The 21,500-nt window shown below is 29.9% G+C and overlaps 2 protein-coding genes and 4 non-coding genes across 7 annotated transcripts; all 6 read left to right on the top strand.

Moving 5' to 3' along the window:
• Positions 1–6,621: 6,621 nt before the first annotated feature.
• On the top strand, positions 6,622–9,879 carry LOC105254184 (kinesin-like protein costa). 2 transcript variants are annotated; one of them, XM_025411303.1, is made up of 3 exons: positions 6,622–6,754; positions 6,836–7,082; positions 7,232–9,879. In XM_025411303.1, exon 3 carries the CDS (start codon positions 7,267–7,269, stop codon positions 9,823–9,825), a length of 2,559 nt encoding a protein of 852 aa, XP_025267088.1. In that variant the 5' UTR covers positions 6,622–6,754; positions 6,836–7,082; positions 7,232–7,266; the 3' UTR covers positions 9,826–9,879. The 2 variants fall into 2 exon arrangements, with proteins under 2 accessions (XP_025267088.1, XP_011260999.1); XM_011262697.3 differs by having other exon boundaries at positions 6,622–7,082.
• A 4,542-nt stretch (positions 9,880–14,421) lies between these two features.
• Positions 14,422–14,494, top strand: Trnav-cac. Its single transcript has one exon. It is a non-coding gene; the product is annotated as a tRNA-Val (tRNA).
• A 220-nt stretch (positions 14,495–14,714) lies between these two features.
• Positions 14,715–14,836, top strand: Trnal-caa. Its single transcript has 2 exons — positions 14,715–14,752; positions 14,792–14,836. It is a non-coding gene; the product is annotated as a tRNA-Leu (tRNA).
• Positions 14,837–15,137: 301 nt separating this feature from the next.
• Trnal-caa lies at positions 15,138–15,259 on the top strand. The gene is made up of 2 exons: positions 15,138–15,175; positions 15,215–15,259. It is a non-coding gene; the product is annotated as a tRNA-Leu (tRNA).
• Positions 15,260–15,724: 465 nt separating this feature from the next.
• Trnae-cuc lies at positions 15,725–15,796 on the top strand. The gene has a single exon. It is a non-coding gene; the product is annotated as a tRNA-Glu (tRNA).
• Positions 15,797–16,237: 441 nt separating this feature from the next.
• On the top strand, positions 16,238–21,490 carry LOC105254183 (odorant receptor 85c). The gene is made up of 7 exons (XM_020028409.2): positions 16,238–16,376; positions 16,487–16,606; positions 16,782–17,071; positions 18,619–19,214; positions 19,284–19,388; positions 19,844–20,002; positions 21,423–21,490. Exons 2-7 carry the CDS (start codon positions 16,533–16,535, stop codon positions 21,480–21,482), a joined length of 1,284 nt encoding a protein of 427 aa, XP_019883968.1. The 5' UTR covers positions 16,238–16,376; positions 16,487–16,532; the 3' UTR covers positions 21,483–21,490.
• The last annotated feature ends 10 nt before the right edge of the window (positions 21,491–21,500 follow it).

Below are 21,500 nucleotides of genomic sequence, written 5' to 3'. Positions count from 1 at the left end.
CGAATTTCCGGTTAGGGCTTCCTAAATTTTTCATTATCGCGGATTCCTAATTAGGGTTCCCCAAATTTCACTTGATCGTGAATTTCTGCTGGCGTAAGCCAGCAAATAGGGCTGTTAGGTCTTTGTTAGGTCTGTTAGGTCTGTTAGGGCTGTTAGGACTGTTAGGTTTGTTAAGCCTATTAGGTTTGTTAGGGCTATTAAAGCATATAAAAATTAAATTTATTTTCAAGAAAAAAAAAACATAAAAAAAAGTTATTTTTAGGGGTCTGTATTAGGCTTGTTAGGGCTATTAGGTCTGTTAGGGTTGTTAAGATTGTTAGGGCTATTAGGGCATATAAAAATTAAATATATAATATATATATAATTTATTTCATATAAAATTAAATAAATTATATATAAAGAATTGAAATTAATTATAAAAAAAAACTATAAATAAAAATAAAAAAATTAATGTATGGAAAATGTAAAAAATGTAACTTAAATACATAATGCACATTTAAGTTGCATTTTATTATACGTATAACATGTACTAAATTTAATATTTTATTATTTGTATTTTTTTTTTAAATTATACAATTTTAAATTCAAAGATGAATGTTATTAGTATCTAATATGATAATATTTATTTGATAAAATATTGAGAGACAAAAGTAATTCAATTTAAATAATTTTTTTTTCTAACTTATTTGAAATCATATACATTGATTATCATTGAATAATCATTTTAAATAATAAAAATTTTGCAATTTTCTTATGTTGAGAATATTGATACTAATAGCATCGATTATTAAATTGTAATTAACATTATAATTATATCTATAAATTGTAATTATATTATTTTTTATTTTTCATAATTTTCTTTGCAATTGTATAGAAATTATAATCTAGTTGTAATAATGTAAAAGAAATCTATTGTACATTACACGAAATTAGGTGAATACGTACAATAATAAAATTTGTTTAATTAACACATTTGATATATTTTATTTGAATATTTTTATTGCAAAATATTTGGATAGCTTATTTTTTATACTAAAAGATTATTAATAAATTCGAGAAACTTTCGTAATCGCGCAAATACCGTAAAAAAGATTTTTTTACATAATATAAAGGTTATTAAATAAAAGTGAATCAAGAAAAACACGATGTTAACCCAATAATTAGATATTAGCTTTTTACGTAAAATTGGTCGTTCTTTTAATATTATAGAAAACACAAGTATATTCGAAAATAAAATATTGCGAAATATTAAACATTATCAATCATGCGGAAATTAAAATCTAACAAAATAATTTTCTTTGCAATTGTATAGAAAACAAAATAATTTTCTTTGATTATCGTTTTTAATTTAATGTATTTCGAGAATTTCGCATCGCGTTAAATATTTATAGATTACGATTTATTGATTTACGATTTTATAATAAATTATATTGCAAACAATTGCGTTCTTTTCACGTTTTTGGATGTGATCGCTGTCTCGACGAAGAAGCCTTATCGCTGTCCCTCATGTCAGGTGGACATGCAAATGCGCGGTTTGTACTGGCGGAGAATCGAAACGATTTTCATTGCGGGAAAGTTATTTCTCGCCGGTTTTTGTGAGATCTATCCGCAACGCTTAGTTCGGTGCCTCATTGAAAATTGAAAGTTTCATTACAGAATAGGAATTAAACCCAGGTTTTCGTGGCGGTTCCTGGAAACAATGTTTTGGCAGTGATTTAACGACAATCACCGTACATTGTTTGAAATCGAATTACAAAATTCATTATACTTTGAGAGAAGATATATTTTCTCTTTTTGTTAAAAATGTTCTTCCATTAATATTCTCCTATTAATATCACTATTATTTTAATAATGAAAATAATAATTCAAAAATGGATATAATAGATAAAATTCATTTTTTCAAATATAAATTTAATTTAATAAGTTTTTGCGGAAACTTTTTTGTGTAAAATTTTTATTATTTGAAAAATTATGGTTACAAACAAGTATATTTTATTAATTAATTTTGAATTAATTTTATTTTTGGTCTCTTTTAAGAAACCACTTGCAGAAATTACTGGATGCTCCTTACTATCTTATGTATATTATAATTAGTTTATTTTAGATAAGAGTATACATATAATAAAATACATGTGCGTAAATTGTGACATATTTGAAAAACTATTTTTTAATATTATTCTTAATAATATATTAGGAATGCATGATATAATATAAAATGTGTGATTAATTAAAAAATTCGAGACAAATCGAATGGGTACTCTGATATCAGTAAGATATCTGCAAATTATTGTTACGTGCTAAACTGTTAAATGCAACAGAAAAATTAATTTCTTGATAATCTTTCATTTGATGTTGCTAAATATTCAAGTTGAATTTTTTTTTAATCTTGCTGTTATCAGATTTGATTTGTCTCGAATTTTGAGCAAATTTGGTACCCTAAAATTATTATTATTCACACATTTAATCAAGCAACGATAAAAGCGCATGTATTTCATTTTACTTTTAAATATATTTGATTGTAACATGTATATAAAAACTATTATATCCAGTCATTATTTAGTAAAAAAAGATATTTCTTAAAATGGAAGAACATTTTTTTTACGAGAATTTTAATTTCATTTATTGAAAATGATAAGAAGGGTAACAGTTAATTCGCTGCTGAAATCACTGTTATCAGGAGCAATTAGGAAGATCAGGGATTCGTTCCTTCTTGTAAAGGGATTTCTGATGTTTAATGAATCACTTAACTATTCATTGTAGATCGATTTCGCAAGATCCAAAATAGAAGAAATAAGACAAATTGAAGTCGTTTTCCACTTTTAGGATCGTTCTTCTCTCTGTCAGATATTAACCAGCGTGTCACTCGGCAGAGGGATTTTGATTTGATTTAATCGTTGGGCCAATTATCCTTCATTGAACGTGGTGATAACGCGATTAGTTTAAAAATTATTAGAGTTTAGCTTGTTTGCAATTGTCCGTGAAACAAAATTGTATATTTTACTTTTGGTCGCAAAATTTCTTTACATAAAATTATAAGTATATGATAATAAATCAAGCATTAAATTCTGCATTCGCGTTTGATTTTTTTACGTATATATAATTGCAGATCATATGAAATGCGCCTCTAATATTGCAGTATTTTTATTATTACATAAAATGATAATAATTATATTGCGTGTGCGCACATTCCGTCGAGATTATTATAAAAATTATATGGATTGTAATTAAATATTACTATTACTGTCAATTTATTTATTTGTCATATATATTTGTAAAATTCAAATCGCGATTTTTTTCTCATTTAATTGTTGGATAACATCGAAGCTTAGTTTATCTTTTCACGATAATATTTCTTTTAAATATTTGTTTTAGAAAACCTTATAAAATGTATTAAAATTCCGGGTACTCTTTCTTATTTAAAAACATAATCGATAAATTTATTAATGATTTTTTTAGTTGCGATAAACATCAGCTCTACGCTATTCTCAAAATTTCTAATCAGTTTTACATTGTACGTATTTCAGATATTCGTGTAATATGATAAAATAATTTATGTATGTATTCTATATAATATTTTTATGTATCGTATTACGTATAATGTATTTTTTATTATTGTTATAATTATGTATATTATATACTATATATTTCCAACAAGAAATTTTATGTATTAATAATTTTTTGTGTTAACAATAATGAAAAACTTTGTATTAAAAATTTTATATATTATATATTATAATACACACACACATATATATTTTGTTATTGTTATAATTATGTATTATATGGACTATGTATTTTCAATTTAATTATAATTGATTATATATATTAAATGAAATTGTAATTTAAATTTTTAAATTATTTATATTGTACTCCGCGTGTATAAAATATTGCATTTTATAAAATATCTTCAGAATGAAATATTATGCAATAAATCAATTTTTATTCAAGATTAATTCTATTGTAATGTTATAAATAACTTTTACACATAGTTTTGTTATAATTTTCATAGTATAATTTTAATAGTATAATTTGATGCATAATATTTTATTATAATAATATGTAAATTCACATATAAGTGCGTTAATGCTCTCAACATCAAATTATCTATATTATTGAAAATATTTGGATAAATTCGAATATATTTATGATGTTGATAACATCACCAATTAATAAATATATAATTATACTATAATTATAATATATATCTTATAATATATTTTTATTTGATTGCAAGTTATATGTAATTATACACTACAATATTTTGTGTAATTATATAATATATATTTTATAAATTCTTTGTATTATATTTTTTCTATTTGGAAAATTTGAAAAACTACCTACACCACCTACACCCTTTTAAAAGAAAATAAAAATAAAGTAAAAATTTTTTTCCTCCTCATTGTATCTCCACCTTAACGAAGGCCCTTGCCGGGTGAGGAGGTTTGAGTACTCTTATGATCCTAAGAGCTATGCCGGCGGTAACATAATTACCAGTAGGGTCACCCATGCCGGACAGGTCAAAGGGAAAGAGTCAGACTAAGAGAGATACAATAATTATATATGTGTGTGTGTATCTACACATATTCATATATATATATATATATATATATATATATATATATATATATATGAATATACATTATATAAATATTCTTTTGAAAAAAGATAGAATAATCAAGAAAAGGAAGAAAAGGAGAACTGAGTGAAACATCTCTCAAGAATGCTTGAGGACAAATGGCCACAGAAGAAATTCCGATGGACTTCATAAGAAGAAAGAAGTGCGACAAGAGTTCTTACGATCTTGCGACGATAATACGATAATAGTTCATTACAGGACTAGAAGAAGGAATGCGTTGAATAGGAATGCATAGTAATTACGAATAAAAAGATAGCTTGCAGTAGTATAAAAATCGTTCATAATAATAATGTTTTGTAATTATTATGTATTTACTATATATAATATTTTACTATTATGTTATAATTTATAATTTAATATATTGTATTATATAAAGCATTAAGTATCAAAATTATGCCTATGAAAACTGTAATAAAATAACAAAAATATTTACTATAAACTTTTGAACTTTCTTTATATTTTATATGAAGCAAGAAACATTTGGAATATTTTGCAAAATCTATATTTTTCGAGGATCTTAATACTTTATATAATTCTTATAGATTCTTCGGGAGATTTATGATTAATTTAATTTTAAGATTTAAGAAATTTTTATCCTTCTAAATAGTAAATATTCTGTTATTTATTGTTGTAAATTACTAAAGAGATATCCAAATTTATTATTTATTATTATAATTATTAATATATTTAAAAAAGACAATTTTAAAGATTTCAATTGAAAGTATAGAAGGAAATGTAACATTTCATAAATCAATTATTTTTAAAATAGCTAGGCTAAAATCTTTATTTTAATTAAACTTCTGTTTACTACTTTCATATGCTTTATTAAAATATTGTATAGTGATGATTTTTTGAATATTATTCTGGGATGGATAAAAAAACTGGAGATATATAATACAACATTAAGCGTTAAAATAAAACTATGCAAGTTTCTCAGATTAAATTTTTAGACAAAATTCTTGAGATTAATTATATTGTTTTTGATATTTTTTGCGAAACTTCCTTTATGATCAAATTTAAATTTTCTATTTTCGTCGCAATATCATTCGGTGATTTCGCGATGCATTCGGTTGAATCTTGATGAGGTTTGCTTTATAAAATTTCATTTGTCTGACTATATATATATATATATATATATATATATATATATATATATATATATAGGGTGTGCCATTTTATGTGTCCACCCCAAATATTTCTTTCATTTTTGATTAATATTTATATATATATTTATATATATAAATATTTAACGAATTAATCGAATAAATGCATTCCGATTCATCTTTTCGTTTGGTATATATAAATATTTAATTCACTATTCGACTGATTGCATTCCGACTTGCTTTTTTATTCGATATATATAAATATTTAATTAATTAATTAAATCGATTAATTCGTTAAATATTTATATATATATATATATATATATATATATATATATATATAACGAATCAATCGAACGAATGCATTCCGATTCATCTTTTCGTTTGGTATATATAAATATTTAATTCACTATTCGACTAAATCGGAATGCATTCGTTCGATATATATAAATATTTAATTTATATGTATAGTACATTATTATTTTTATATATTAAAAATTTCATAATTCATTTTAAATACTTTCAAGAAGATCGAACAAAACATAAAAGTTTTTGCTTTTATTTTATGGATATTTAAAGTCGCAAATTATTATAGATAACGAAAGAAAAGTTTCCAATATCATTGAGATATATAAGGACAAAACATTTTATTCATTTAAAAGTAATTTTAATGGAATAATGAGAATTTTTTGATTAAAGTGACATCAACCACGACTTAAATCGGATAAATTTAATTAAATTTGTAATCAAAATTTTTATCATTAGACTAATTAGAGTGTATTACCGACACTTTGTGCACATAGCACGGAACAGAACCACAATTTGGACAGCGTGTTATCCATTAAGAAGTTTCATGGAATTGGCTACGTAGTTCAATGTCCATGTTTTATAAACATAGAGGCGCTATCTGCGGCTTCTCTTTCAGAGCCCCGTCTATTAAAGGTGCCTAACCTTACCTGATCTCGTTGATGTATCGTGTAAATACTGAAGTCTTTTAATCTGCGTCGTTAATTTCGTAATTTTATTATCATTCCCATATTTCGCAGATCAATATTTAATCATCTTTCTTATGGAAATGACTGATTTTATGCCGTAGTATACAAACACGCGATTCCATTCTGTGGATTCCACTGCTCGACGTAGTTGACATCGACTCTTTTGTCAGCTGAGAGAAAGCTCGAGAGTTTTTAATGAACATATTTTTTCGTGAACGTTAAATCCTTGTGATATCCATCTCTGTAATCGTAATATATCGTTGGATTATTGCAATATGCCTTGGACGATCTTTCCGTGTAATAAAAAATTTCAAGACACGATTTTGAGATAGATTAGGAATTTTATCAGTAAGTACTCTATATAGTGTTAATTTATTATCTAAATATTTTTATTACAATTTCGTTAAAACACTATGTAATATTATGTAATATTTGGAACATGATAGCTTCTATTGTCACAATAATTTTGCATAAGCGTAACAATAAAAATCCTGCAGGTTCAAATTTACTTATTTGACTAAACAAGCATTGGATGAGATTATATGAGGTGGATAAAATGATGCATTACGGGCTATGGAGTCAATATCAAGGAATATTGAATAATCATCAATGTTACTCACCATATGTCGAGACAATGCCATCCTATCAACATCGTGATCACGAGCGTCATCAGTTAACTGAAGAGGAAAACGAACAGGCTGGTGAAGAGACACATGACACAATGACGCCTGCTACTTCTGGAGAACGTAGTTCTAGCGCGGATCTGTTTAGATTAGAATTTGCAGCTGCTCAATGGTCTAAGTTAGTTTCTAACGCAGAAGGCCTATTTACAAAGCTCATGATGAATAATATCTTGCCACATACCGAACAGGATCAAATTGAACAGTGGCTATGCATGAAACAAGAGTACGAAGAATGTATTGCTAGCGATGAGACCACTAGTTTGCAAGGATATGCAGAGAATACAAGGAGATCATTGGAACGTATCGAGGAAGTAACTGAAACAGATGAGAAAACGGATGAATCTGCGAATCAAGTAAAACTCAAGCTTAATTCCAATTGCACCTCCAGTTCTGAGAGCGAACTATCCGAAGGTGATGATGACGAAGATGAAGATGAAGAAGAGGATCAAAGTGATGCGAGCTCAGAAAGTCCAGATTTTCTAGAGAAGCTAGATGAGTTTATGAACAAATTTAAAATAGAGACCGATATAATTGTTGGTTCTAAAAAGGACGATTTCAGAGAAACAAATATTGAGCTTGTATCGCCTCCAGTGACAAGATCCGTGAATAATAATTATGTACCAGTAGCTCGCCCTGTACCATTAAGAAATCCAAATTCTAGGAGAAATTCTATGCTTCCTGGTTCTGACATGTGTAATGAGGTGTTAGTCTTCAATGATAGTTTGAAACCTTGTTCCAATCAAATTCTTAGAAATCATACGTCAGAGTATACCAAGCCATGTATGTTAGATAATCGTGAGTCGGAAATCAACATTAATGATAATGCTATTAACGATAATTTCCTTGCAATACAAAATGACAATTCGCCAGATTTGTTACTCGATGCTCTAAAAACCACAGAGATACCTGAACCCATTAAGGAATTGAAAGCCCTAACATTGAATAATGAAGCGAAGCAAACACAAGTAAAGAGGATTCAATCAAATTTGGATGGTGCGCACAAACGTATCGAAGAACTGCAGACGACAATTAAGATTAAGCAACGTTTTATAGCAGATATGATTAAGAACTCTGATACACGTACTAATGCGAAGCAAAAATTTCAACGTAAACGTAGTAAATTGGAAGAAGAATATTATAATACAAAGACACAATTAGCACAGGCAGAAAATGCATCTATGTACAGAGAGCCTGAGGAAAAATCGGTACACAAGAAAGAAATTGAACTAATGAAAAATATGGCGATACACTACGAGAAACGATTGATGGATATAGACATGATAAAGCAAATTGCCGGTGATTCGGCGAAAAAAGTTCTGGAGCTTGAAGCCTCATTAAATACTTCCAAGAAGCAGATGGACAAATTGAAACGACAACTAAAACGCGAAGAAGAGCGTAAAAAGCAATTGGAGGAAGAACTTGCGAAGGATCAGCAGAAGATTCGCGAACTCGAGGAGAAGTACAATTTGACTGCTTCCAAGTTGAAGGAAATGCAATCGGAGAGTGAAGATGAGAGACATAATACAAAACCGAAGACTGATTGCTCGGATAAGAAGAAGAATTTATTAGATGTAAGCGCGAGAATATCTCATCTGGACCACGTTTTGAAAGAAAAATCTATGGACTTGGAAAGAACCGCGGACACAGACGAGAAGGAAGCGCTACGGCACGAGATTAGAAACTTGAGACATACTCGGGACTGCTTGGTAGACGAGAAATGCGATCTAGATGAAAAATTCCAAAAGGAGAGGACTCTGACTACGGTCGAGGAACGTAAATTGCTGGAATGCGGCGAAACCATCGAAGCTATCGATGCAATGATCGAGCACAAGAACGAAATGATTTGCGGACGAAAAGATTTCGATGAGAATCAATCTCAACGTGAGAAGGGCGAGAGAATGCTGATGGAACGCTTAAAGAAACTCTCTCACGGTGAAATAATAACGTTATTTATGAAGTACTTTCGCAAGGTAATCGACTTGAAGGAGAGTTCGAAAAATCTGGAAGTTCAGATAACGGAGCTGGAGGCGCACATCGCTAATCAGGATTGGCGACTGATGGAGGCCGAGAGACGAATGGTCTTGATGCAGAGGCAGTACGAGGACAAGTTGCATCATGTATTCAGACACTTTGCGGAGGAGACTAGCAGCTCCGGCCACGAGAGATTGGACAAGGATTCCGAGCTCGCGAGGTACAAGAAAGAGAACAGGGCCTTGAAGAAGCGATTGGCAGACGTCGAAGCTCTACTCAAAGGTACTGCACTTCCGCGTACAGCTAGTCCGTGTAGAGCTCTACAGCAGGGATTAAAACAGATCACGCCGAATACTCGCTCGACAACTAAGGTAACGAGACAGCGAAATAAGCTGATAATTCAAAAGACGACCGACTGCGATAAAAGGAAAAAGTGAGTTTGTTAAGAAACGTTAATTTCGTTTTTTGTTGCATATTGGCAGCCGATTTGGTTTAAATTTTTTACTATACACACTTGTTTTATATAGTCTACATTTCTACACAGTATCTTTATAAGTATTAAAATGCGACCTAGGTAGAATTAAATTTCGCTTTTTTATGCAGTACAAAAATCTCATAATTTATACAGATTATAATGTGTGATAAGTTTTAGGCGCGAGAAGTAATTACTTATTCTGTATTTTTGTAGGATATATATTGTTATAGTAAGAACATATTAATACCTTGCGAGATGTATTAGTACATCAATATTGGTTTGTGTTAATATTAGATAGGTGTTAATAATAGGCATTTGTTTACAGGCACAACTAATTAACTTGACGATAATTGCACTCGTTAATAGATGAAGTTCATATTTACAAAGAGGGATTTACTATGTACATTTAAATTGCATGCGATTTACCCACGTTATATTTATTACAGGGTATACGTAGTCGTAATTTCAAGCTCATAATTATTAAGATTTAAGAAAACAATATGCAGGAATCTCGTTCGGAAGTGTATTTGCATGTTACTCGTAATAATATCGCGTTATTATTTTTAGCAACTGATTATAAGTATCACGATGTAGTAAGATACGGCATGATCGTTTCGTGATAAGATAGCTTAGATGTTTACACGCCTTGCGAATAGCGATGCTCAATTATACACATTAAACAGTAGCATTCGACATCTGAAATGAATTTTAGTCAAATAATGTTTGAATGCGGACAGGAATGCGATGTAGGAAATTCGTTTCACTTGTTAGGCCATCAAAAATCTAGTTATTGATTAGCAGTAACTTTAGGTCTGATTAGGACTAAAGTGAATTCTGTCCATCGATTGTATTTCTTGAACGTGATCATTGATACAAAACGCATAATATATTAGTATGTTAGTATTGTTCTTGTATTTGGAAGATATATACATTCAAGATGGACACATATTGATCTCTGTATTATTAGCTCGCATTACCATGTTAATTATTAAATTATTTATATCACTTATGATGTGATTATCTATGACGAATTTTTCTTTTCTTTAATATTTTTCTAAAAATAATTATATCATTTTTACAGAAATTATTGTAGGTATATAATCTTCTGTCAAAAATATTTTATTTATATTTTATAAATGAAGAAGAGAAAGAAGGAAAGAAAGAGAAAGGTATTGTACATTATATATAATATGAAATATATATATAATATATATAAGAAATTATATATGTACTTTATGATGTTAGAAACTTAAAAGCAAAAGATTGACAACGTGATTTCGGTTGGACGAGAATTAATATCGTTTCATCAAATGTATAGAATAGTCTCGATTGTTTGGCATGACATTAGTCACACATATTCTGAGTTAAGGTATCAATCCACTTCCATTATAATTTATTGTAATTTTGTAAATAAATCGATGCTACATACTTATAAATTCTCGTTTCTTCCAGCTGATTAATGTCTCATGTGCATTGATAATCTAGGAAATAAAAATTTATTCCAGACTTGTATTATTATTTTAAAAATGATTTTCATGAATCTACACGAAGTGGATTTATATTAAGCTTTCTAAATCCAAATAAATATATCTCATGATCTTGATATAAATATATAAAATATTCGAAAGACGTATCTAGATTTATAGATGATTCACATATTTATTAAAACGTCAGAGATTTTGAAAAATGAAATTCAGGTTTTACCGATAAAAATTAAGGCAAATGATGATCTTTTATCAAACTTTCGTTATAAAAATTCGAATTTATCGTGAAATATATGACTGAATAAATATATCCACAGATCTTGCCATAAAGTGTTTCAGACCGTGGAATCTGGAAATGTGTTTTCTCCAAGTGTCATCGTGAATTGATGCTGGAAAGTCATGTAAAATGGGAACGTAAATGGAGCATCAATATCTATCTGAGAATGAAGAATCGCACAATCACATACATTTCTGCACGTGTGTAATACGTATGCATACAGGGCATATCAATATGCGAATCTCAAATTTGCGCCCGCTAAGTGACCGAGAAGTACATTTCACGGTACGATGCCCACGAATTGGCAGCCGCATCTTGAAGACGCACATAATTTCCTGAGTATTTGGTACCCGATCAATCGCGGATCGATCCGAGATCAATTCTAGCGTCCAGCACCGTTATCATGCTCGCCACGCGTGAAAACTGGGATGATCCAGATTTCGAGAGAATACATTGGCATTGCATTGTGTGCTGGACCGCATCATCGGACATGATTTTAGCGGATTTTAGCTCTTTTTGTGTATTATTTTTGCATTATTTATACGATACACACCGTTTTTATTCGAATGTATAAATACGCGAACAACCTGAATTTTTTCCGCGTTCAATAAATAAAGGTCTTTATGTAATCCCTACATTATGATAAAACTAAGCCGTTCGACGGCTTTTTTACGCTTGTAATTTTTTTCTCCCTTTTATTGAAGCTTCTGCGGTCGCAAAGTTCCGATCCTCCGATAAATTTCAGATTTAACGACTATGCGATCAGCTGGTGTGTCAATTAAATTGTACCAATGTAGATTCGAAGTTTATTCCTTATTTTCGTTCGCTGTTATTTTTTTCTGGAAACATTGTATGAATCGGTCTTAATATGTGCAATAATACGTGAATCTTAAGGAGAGGATATCTTTGAAGCAAAAAAATAGCTGTAATAAATCGCTTGCGAGAGACATAAATGAATTAACTCATTAAAATGTTTAGCTCTAGTTTCCACATGGATTTTGCGAAAAAAATTGAGATATTTTAAATTGCAAATAATTTGTTTATATGAGATATAGAATAATAAACAATCGTTTTTTTATATTGTCACGATTCAATCACCCATACGCAAAATTTTGAGATGCCAACGGTATTCTCCCTCTTTAATTATTTCTTTATTGATTGAAACAGAAGCGAAAAAATTTAAGTGACGATAAAAAAAATTTTCGATTTAAAAAAATTTTTTTACATAATCAAGTAGATTTTTGTTAACAAAATTTAAATTTAGTTGTAAATAAATTAATATAAATATATTATATTATATTATATTATAAACATATCTAGATAAATTATTTACAAATATAGATAATTTAGAGAAAAAAACTTCTTGATACCGTATTCGTAGTAAAACAAGAAAATTTTTTTTTTATTACTCTAACAATTAGTGAAAAAATATTTTTACAACTTTAAATATTTCACTTTTTCATCTTATATAAAACTAATGCTAAACTAGTATTAAATAGTAAATTCATTTATATTTATCGAGCAATTTATCAGAAGTGATTTATCCATCTGTTTTGCGGCTTCAAAGATATCTACCTCTTTAATTAATTGTCTTGTTTATCAAATCAAATATTTTGCAATTCATCAATAAATGCACAATTTATTAAATGATTATCTGAATTTGACAATATGATGAACACTTTGCTGTGCAGTAATTTATTACTCTCAACAAAGCTATTACGTTATTCATTAATATCTCTTACATCGTTTTTGCGGTCCTTAAGTGTATATAAGTAACAAGCCTCCTCTCTTTAACTTTAAAACAGGCTGTTTCCGTGTGGGAAAAATGTTTCATGGAAGAGATGCGTTAATTGAGTTTCGAGAAAAATGGTCGAGAGCATTTGGCAGGCGAACAAAATTCGAAATGAGAGAGAGAAAATTAACGTTCGCAGTTTTTACGCACGCACGAATCGTAATGTCAAGAGAGATCACGAGATTGTCGGATTTGCTTAATAATTCGCGATTTCGTCGATGCCATGTATTTTTGCTCAAACATGATATTTATCATTCATCCGAACAATTACATTGTAATCATCTCTGTATCTGTCATGGGAGAAAATGTATATATTACATAATATTACATATATAAGAAATGCAATCATCAACGAGAGCTGAGTAAATCGCATATCCGGGTATTATAATTCACAGGTAATTACAATCGTAACACGATATTATTGTTCGAATCGGAATGTAAATCTTTGTACCATGACGTTAATCTCGAGCCCCCCTCCCCCTTTTCTGTAGGAATTCCGCGGATCCACCAGAGCGATGGTCCAATTTAGTATCATTTACAACTCAAAAGATACTAAAATATTTCCGGCATACGATTGTATTTTCCGATGATGAATGATATGAATTTCAGGAATTTATTTACGAATGCAATGGCGCGCAATTTTTTTAAATTAAAATTAAAATTGCCATTTATTTTATTACATCTCTTTCAATTCATTACAGAAAAATCATTAGATTTGTATGGTTAAAAAACATTTATTTTACAGTAAAAAATATTTACTTATTTTAATAATAAAATTATTATTTATAAATTATTGTATATCTTAATAGAAGAGAAAAGTATCCATGAAATTTATAATGTATTGAATTGTTTTTTCAATCTTGCGTTCCGTATTAATTTACACTAATTATTTTTTATTAATTATTTCATATAAATAAAATATATTTTGACAAATAATATTATATAATTTTATTAAAATTTTTAGATATGCTACATCTATCTTGTTAGAAGAACTACTTCCAACAAGTTTCTGTAGTGTAGTGGTTATCACGTGTGCTTCACACGCACAAGGTCCCCGGTTCGATCCCGGGCGGAAACATCTTTTGTCGTCGTGCGATTTTTTTTTATGATTTACAATTTTATGTATTCTTTTTTTCTTTTTAATCCAATCTAAAAATTACGCACGTACTTTACATTATTAATAAATTATCTTTATGTTTTTTTAGTTTAATATATACATATATATATATATATATATATATATGTTCAAGCATTCACTCTAGAAAAATGAAGTGATTTTAACGAACACGAGTTCAACTGTCAGGATGGCCGAGCGGTCTAAGGCGCCAGACTCAAGGTTCACACCTTCTCGGTTGAAGACCGAGTTTCCCGGGCTTTCTGGTCCTCTCTGAGGGCGTGGGTTCGAATCCCACTTCTGACAAATTCTTTTGCATATGACAACAATATAGGGAAAAGTAAGTGTTTACGAATTTGTTTAAAAAATTGCACAATGTTTTTTTTATATTTTATTTGCACTTTATTAAAGAAAAAATTTTCCGAGAAAATTTATTATTCATTATAACTTATTTTTTATACATAAGGTGTATATATTTATGTGTATGTGTATTTATAGGAAGTTTGATAATTATTTATCTAAATCTTTTACACATTAAATAAATTTAATATATATTTTATTATGTGAGTGCGTGTTATATAGCTTATTGAAACAGTCTGAAGCAAGTGTCAGGATGGCCGAGCGGTCTAAGGCGCCAGACTCAAGGTTCATAACCTTCTCGGTTCGAGACCGAGTGGATGGGCGTTCTGGTCCTCTCTGAGGGCGTGGGTTCGAATCCCACTTCTGACAAATCTTTTTGGTTATCGAAAATATATTTTGCAATTATTATTTTCACATTAATAATCGATAATATATAAAAACAATAAATTTTTTGTCAAATATGCATTGATTAATTTTTGACAGCTTAATTCTCTTTATGATAAATATTTTTTATCACGCTTCCAAGAATCTTTTTTTTATAATATTATAATACACATATAATATTTATACCAGATATCACCAGTTTTATTACAATTGTCTATAATAATAATTATATTATTGGATATAAGAGATAGTAATTTTATTTATTGTGTGTTAACAGTAACAAAACAGTCTCTTAAAATGGATTTTTGTTGGATTGTTGTAATAAGGCATTATAGAAAACTAACGATATTATATTCTAGATATATAAAAATATTTCCAATGCATAAATATATTAAAATTAATGTACAATAGTTCACTATTTCTTCAATTTTCAAGAAGACGTTTCCATAATCCGGTATGGTCTAGTGGCTAGGATACCTGGCTCTCACCCAGGAGGCTCGGGTTCGATTCCCGGTACCGGAATTTATTTTTTTTTTCAGGTAATAAAAAGTATTATATTTTTAATTTAATTTAATTTTTATTTAAATATATGTTATATATAATTTTACAATTATAACAAGTGTAAAAATTATGTATTTAAAGTCTATAATTATATATATATAAAAATTCTCACGCAATTATTTTCCGTTCTTACCGGCCGTGAATCACAATCATCGTTACATAAATTCAAAGCGCGATTGACTGCTCTAGAGCAACGTGTGTGTAAATCGTCCTACAGTAAAACACACATCATTAAATTTGCAAATCGAGTCGCTTATTTCTTTAAGTGGAAAACGGCAGATCGTTTCAGACGCTTGTCAATCGCGACTTGATAAATTATCCCGGTTATTTGCCTCTTTGTAGTAAAACAATCTGTCAAAGCGAGCGAAACGGGGATAAGGACATCGCGGGGAAGTGCATCGCTGCAATTACCGGCACTTTAGTAAATTATCGACGGAGAGGAATAAGTGAGGGAAACGGCGCACTTGTGTCGCGACGAGCGGGAAGGTCTATAATTCGAAGAAGCAGCAATAAAATTGCGTGTCTGCTTTATCCGAGACGGGTGAGTTTTTCGCCAAGCTATTCATTTATAAACGACCCTCGATGCAACGCTTAAACGTAAACACTGTTCGAGGAGCTGCACCCACGCAACATAGGCCTCTTATGCCCTAGCACGAGTCCCTTATCGTTGTCGCAGTCACGAAGGAATCGCGTAGGAATGTCGCAAAAAACGGCCCGTAACCGTTTGGACCAATTCCGAGAATTAAGTGCTCTGCACATCACTTATCTCAAGTGAGGATACGCTTTATATATATTCCATTTTTGACAGTTCAATTCCTTGTGATTAATATTTTCAAGAATCTTTGTTTTCTCTTATAATGTATATTTTATAATATATAATTTGAAAATTTATCTCCGCCATCTTGTTTACGTCATCATCTTCTCATTTTGTATTTTACGTTTATAGGTACATTGGCTTATGGGCTGTTGACTCCGATTCGTCTGCATTGTTAAAATGTTTATACTTCGCGTATAACAAGTTTATTCTGACAATTATGCTCGTCTTCATGGTGACTCTGCTGGCTGACATTTGTTCGAGCTTCGACGACCTGTCAATCGTTACGGATGATGGATGCATCTTCGCCGGGATCGTCGTCGTGTTTTTCAAAGTGATGATCTTCCAAACACGTCGCGCGCAGATCGTGCGATTGCTGCGAGAGACTATCGACGGCTGCGATCAACTCTGCAAGTTTCCCGGTAAGTGAAAAAATTTGCTGGTATTCGTGTAACGAGCATTTAGATGTACGAAATTGATACGGTGAAGGAATTCAGGAACCACCATGTAAAATGTGTTCCACGTTAAATATGCGCCATGTAAATATGCTCGGAATTTCACTCCACATCTTTTTTTATGTATATTGTACAATTTCTGTATGGCTAAAGAGGTAATTATGCATCACTAACTGTTCTTAAGTTGAATTAAATTATTGTCAGTTAAAAAAATATATGCAAAACGGCTTTAAGAATTTTTCCAGGATACTCTAGCAGTGTGAAAAATTGATAATTTTTAGGAATTTTTCTTGAGGAATATTAGAAATTAATTCTTTTTAACATTTTTCTCGATGTTTAAACAATACGTTAGTATTTTTAAATCCTGGATATTTAGTTATTTTTATTCAATATTCGCTTTATTCAATATTTTTATTCAATATTTTTATTTCAATATTTTTATTCAATAATTTTTTATTTGCTCCTCATATAATTATTTGAAACGAAAAAAATATTCTATAAATATATAAAATATATATTATATATTTATATATTTTATATATTTATAGAATATTTTTAAATTAAATATTTCAATTTTCTAAAATGTTTTTACTTCTTGAAATGAGAAAAATAATATATTAAATATTAATTTTTTAAATTTTAATTAGGTTCTAATTAGGTTCACTACCTCAACAATATTCTATGGAATAAAATTATATCGAGTTTTTTCATTTTAGATAATTATGAGAAGCAGCATACCATCGTTGTTGAATACATTATGCACTGAAATTCGTATTGAACGAATAAAAAATTAAATATCCAAGATTTATATATAAACATATTAATTTTATGTTTTCATTAAAAATATATTATTTATAAATTATATTATATATATAAATATAATTTATGTACAATATCGATATTATATATAAATCGATAAATATAATTTAAATATAAATTTCGACAAAAAAAATTTGTAAAAGTCAAAAGAGAGTGGACTGGGCCCTTAGAAAATGCTGAGTCACATATAAATGTATATTCTATTAAGTAAACACCATGACAGGAAAGTACGTAATTTCGTGATTTAATGAGACCCGTGCGTCGAAAAGGACAGTGCAAAAGGGCCATTTTTCAGCTCGTCGAGTTCTTCGTTAATTCAGAACTACTTGAATAATTCTTCCTCCGTCAGTCCTATCTCCTCGACACGCGATTAAAGATCTACGCGCAGAATTACTCGACAGTTTGCATAATCACGCTTGATATATACATCTGTGGTGACATGTGACGTTTCTTTGAAACTGTATATCACGTTTCGCTAATTCTAATATCGTATCGCAGAAAATACACACCAGCAATGATCATGACTAAGATTGTACTTTCCCTTTGAATCCCTATCTTCTCGGTCATACATTGATATTTATAACAATTTGAAATGCATCATTTCAATATTAATTTTTTCATTCATCATAGCTGTAAATTGCAGATATTTATGTTTTTATTCTATATGAATTTTTGATTTAATTACATGACTCAAGTTGGCGATGAGGGCGAGATCCTGGGCAAGTACCTGCTGCTCTCTCGCGTAACCTTTTACGGGTTCAGCACGCTGGCCGTTTTCCTCGTGATCGCCTTGCTCTTCCTCGTGCCCGTGGAGGACGGCGAACTTCCGGTCAGGGCACTGTATCCCTTCGACACGACCAAGTACCCGTGGCACGCAGTCGGCTTCTTCGTCGAAGCCTGCACAGTCTCTATCGGCATGACAGCCATCATCGGGATGGACAGTTTGCATACCAACCTTTGCAATCTGTTTCTCGTGCATCTCGGGATCTTGAACGAACACTTCAAGAGCTGCAGCAGCAACGGAATCGAGCGAGACGATTTAGGCTTTCGTTTCAAGATCTCATCTTCTACGGTCGAGGAAAGGAACCGCGAAAAAGATAATTACGATTCGGACGAGATTCGTCGCGGCAGCAGTAACGTCTTCGTCGAGCGGTTCAGGAGATCTATCCGCAATCATCAACGTCTGCTCGCTATAATAGACGACTTCAACAAGGTATTCAGCGCCGGCATGTTCGTTCAGATGCTCTCGAGCACCTCGATGATTTGCCTAACCGGCTTCCAAGCCGCTTTGGTAAGTCATGATAAGTCAAAGTACCATCGCGGTCAAATCGTGATCAAAGCCTCGCTTTGTTTGGACCAGGTCGTGGGCCAGAGATCCAACATCTGTAAGTTTTCGATATACCTGGCGGCGGCGGTCTCGCAGCTCTTCTACATCTGTTGGATAGGAAACGAAGTAATATATCAGGTACAATTATTTCTCCCGTAATATAATAGCTTCTTTCTATTATAATAAATACTGTACTCTTTCATTAATTATTTACACCGCTTTGAATTATATATAAAAGAGATTTTATAAATTCATTTAGAACGGGTTGTATTTTAATGCTACATTAAGTGTGTGATTGGAATTTTTTACCTATATTAAAACGATAAAATGTTGTATATGTAACATTTACTCTCTCATGTTCACATCCAGTATTAATACATGATCAAGGAAAAGTTAGAAAGTTAATATAATATCAATTACATCTAATATATATATATATATATATATATATATATATATATATATGAATCTTTATATATACAATTCCTACAAGAAATTACTACCTATAATTAATACGATTCGTTATTAATTTCGGAATTATAATATATATATATAATTAACTTTCTCATCGCATTAAATTAATGATCTTGCAGAGCGCGTTGCTAACTCAAAGCCAGTGGCTCTCGGGATGGAGTGATGAACTTTCCTCCAAGACCGGACGTCTGATAAATCTATCCATGATATTTACAAAGAAAACGTTAAATCTGAAAGCAGGTGTCTTCTATGTCTTATCTATGGAAACATTCATTGCGGTGAGTTTAGAAGATGATAATGTTTGATTATCTTTATGTTTAGACTGATATATCAAGCGATACGATAAAGAAGCACGAGATCGTGATAATTAGACGAAATTAAAATCACCCGATCATAAATGCTCAGCAAGCACAAAATTTAATTTATAGATAATTAATTTAGATTGATTAGAACCGGATCTTTCTTTCACGCGATCACGCAAACTTTTCAATTGCGAGCGAAATTTATTGTTAGCTAGAGATATTTGTAAAAATAAAATATGATTTAGGGATTCGAGATAACTTGTATATTTTACTGAGACATTAGATGAATTATTATTTCGATCTCTCTTTATTATGTGTAGGTGTGATATTTTGTTTCTTTTTGAGAAACGATTCTTTTTCTCATTGCTTTCTCTCATGGCGAGTCGATGCTAATATTTTTTATAAGAATATCGGACGAAGAAGCTGAAGAGCGACTGCTATGAATAATATTCCATAAGAATCTAGAAGGAACAAAAAGAGCAAAATGCACATCTCTCGCGCAAAGAGAGACGATGCATGTCTCCGCCCATCCGTTATGAACAACCATATATTAAATCGATAGTCTGCGATTGTCTGATACAACAAAATGCCTAGAGACAAAACGTCAAAGTATATAAAGTTTTAATAGTATCGAGCACTCATGTATTCAAAGATACTCACCTGATATATGAGGATTATCCAAAAATAATTTACGATCGATTATAATAATGATTGGTCAACTTGGAAAGTAGAGTTGCAGAAGACTTAAGACAAGACAATAGTCAAGATAATAAATAACAATAATTAAATAATAAACAATAATAAAAATTATTATATATGAAAATAAGAAATAAAATTATATATATAATAATGATATGAAAATTTTCGAAAATTTAAATTTCCTCTTGAGTAAGAAAAAGATTTCTTTGTAGCAAAATCTATTGTTTTATAATATTAATTATTTTTATTTGATGCTGACTAATATTTAAAATAATATTTAACATAAGTTTGAAAATATAATTTAAGATAATTATTATTATCAAATACATTTATGTCATTTTCTAATTAATTTTAATTTAATATAAATATAATGACTTTTTCTCATGTAATAATTCACCAATATATATATATATATATATATATATATATATATATATATATGAACTTTCTTAATTTTGAACTCTTGGTATTGCCTTGACAATTAATTATAAATTTTATTTTAAAAATTTAATTTGTTGTTTCGAATTTCGAGAAAGAACATTTGGTCTCAATTTGAAAATGAAATAATGGCTACATGAAATATTTCATTAGATTTCTTGTAATAAATACGTTCTTTTTGATGTGCATTTGTCAGTCGCGATTTATCACGATATTTACACGAAAGATCAATTGATAATTTATGCCAATTTTTTTACAGATTCTAAAAGGCTCGTATTCCTTCTTCACTCTGCTGACTACTATGGAAAACGATCAGTGATTCCGACAACCTCTCGGC

Source organism: Camponotus floridanus, unplaced genomic scaffold, assembly GCF_003227725.1.
Source record: "Camponotus floridanus strain SB8 unplaced genomic scaffold, Cflo_v7.5 scaffold39, whole genome shotgun sequence".
Taxonomy (NCBI): domain Eukaryota; kingdom Metazoa; phylum Arthropoda; class Insecta; order Hymenoptera; family Formicidae; genus Camponotus; species Camponotus floridanus.
This window is presented reverse-complemented; position numbering and strand designations above follow the sequence as displayed.

Excerpts from the sequence above, each read along its gene's own strand:
- LOC105254183 (XM_020028409.2), top strand. The coding sequence starts at position 16,533 with ATGTCGCAAAAAACGGCCCGTAACCGTTTGGACCAATTCCGAGAATTA. Across the intron at positions 19,215-19,283 it reads CCGGCTTCCAAGCCGCTTTG|GTCGTGGGCCAGAGATCCAA; the intron begins GTAAGTCATGAT and ends TGTTTGGACCAG. Across the intron at positions 20,003-21,422 it reads CTATGGAAACATTCATTGCG|ATTCTAAAAGGCTCGTATTC; the intron begins GTGAGTTTAGAA and ends ATTTTTTTACAG.
- LOC105254184 (XM_025411303.1), top strand. The coding sequence starts at position 7,267 with ATGAGATTATATGAGGTGGATAAAATGATGCATTACGGGCTATGGAGT.